General features: G+C 52.0%; 1 protein-coding gene across 2 annotated transcripts in view; it reads right to left on the bottom strand.

Moving 5' to 3' along the window:
• The window catches only part of Ttc7a (tetratricopeptide repeat domain 7A), a 98,617-nt gene that overhangs the window by 19,579 nt on the left and 77,849 nt on the right, over positions 1-1,189 (bottom strand). For both annotated transcript variants that reach the window (XM_029531633.1, XM_021217720.2), the window contains one exon: positions 872-966. In XM_029531633.1, the coding sequence (XP_029387493.1) occupies positions 872-966 (95 nt within the window). The remainder of the gene's footprint in view (positions 1-871; positions 967-1,189) is intronic.

Genomic DNA, 1,189 nt, shown 5'->3' with positions numbered 1-1,189 from the left:
GGTCCTGAGTTCAATTCCCAGCAACCACATGGTGGCTCACAACCATCTGTAATGGGGATCCGATGCCCTCTTCTGGTGCGTCTGAAGACAGCGACAGCAACAATGTACCCACATATATTGAAATAAATAAATCTTTAAAGAAAATCCCATGCAGGTGAAACATGAACACTTTCTCAGAGGCAATGAAGGTTCCGATAAACTCAGGAGGCCTCAGGACAAACCCTAGATGACTTCCGTCTATGAGACAAGAGCATACAATTCCTGTCTCTAGTTGCAAGGGAAGCCGTGCCCTTCCTTGGGCTCAGTGGCTCCTTCAGCAGCTGAGCACCCTTGGTATGTGTCTCTGGAGTCAAGGGCTGGGTTTGGCTGGCGAAACCCACTCCATCCCTCAAACAACAGAGTACAGCTTGCCTCAAGTCCCCGGAAGCGTGGGGATAAAAGAACCGTGTTACCAAGTCCGACTCCACTTCTATCTCCGCTCTGCAACTAATTTCTTTGTGTCTTTGACGAGTGTGTTCTGCTCGAAGCAGGTCTTAGCCTTAAAGGTGTACATACGTTTGTAATTCTCGAACCCATTTGAATTTCACCAGCCCTGGGCTTCCAGGTGAGTCCTTTCAGTCAACCTAATTTTAAACTGAAATGAGCCCAGCCCATTCCTTTCTGCCAGACACTGGGCAGACTCTGGCCTCAGGCTTTGGTCTAAGGGGCAGCGGACCACGCCCACACCAACTTCCTGCCCCATTTTCCTCTCTCTTCATTATGCTTAGGAGGGAGGGACCTTCTTTCTGTTGCCCAGAACAGAGGTGACTACCACCCATCTGTGGGCCAACTGCCACCCCCCAGCCAGAGCCAAGACCAACCCTGATCTTACCAGAGTCTGCATCGTGGGCATCTGGCAGAGTCAGGTGAATACCGTTCTGTTTCTTCACCGTGAGGCCTTCAAAGCTGCCATCCCTTTCCAGGCCCCTGGAAGGCAAAGGGGGCAGGGTTCCATGATGGCAGAGGATGGGTGTCTCCAGAGCCAGCTGGGAGCATGAGGAAAGTCAGGAGAGAGAGAGAGAGAGAGAGAGAGAGAGAGAGAGAGAGAGAGAGAGAAATGGGTCGAGAAGCTAGAACAGCAGGGAGGGCCAGAGACAAGCAGAAGGACAGACAGACCAGCATGTACCACCCAGGCGGACACAGAGACTCC

Source organism: Mus pahari, chromosome 18 (genome assembly GCF_900095145.1).
Source record: "Mus pahari chromosome 18, PAHARI_EIJ_v1.1, whole genome shotgun sequence".
In the NCBI taxonomy this organism is placed as follows: Eukaryota; Metazoa; Chordata; class Mammalia; order Rodentia; family Muridae; genus Mus; species Mus pahari.
This window is presented reverse-complemented; position numbering and strand designations above follow the sequence as displayed.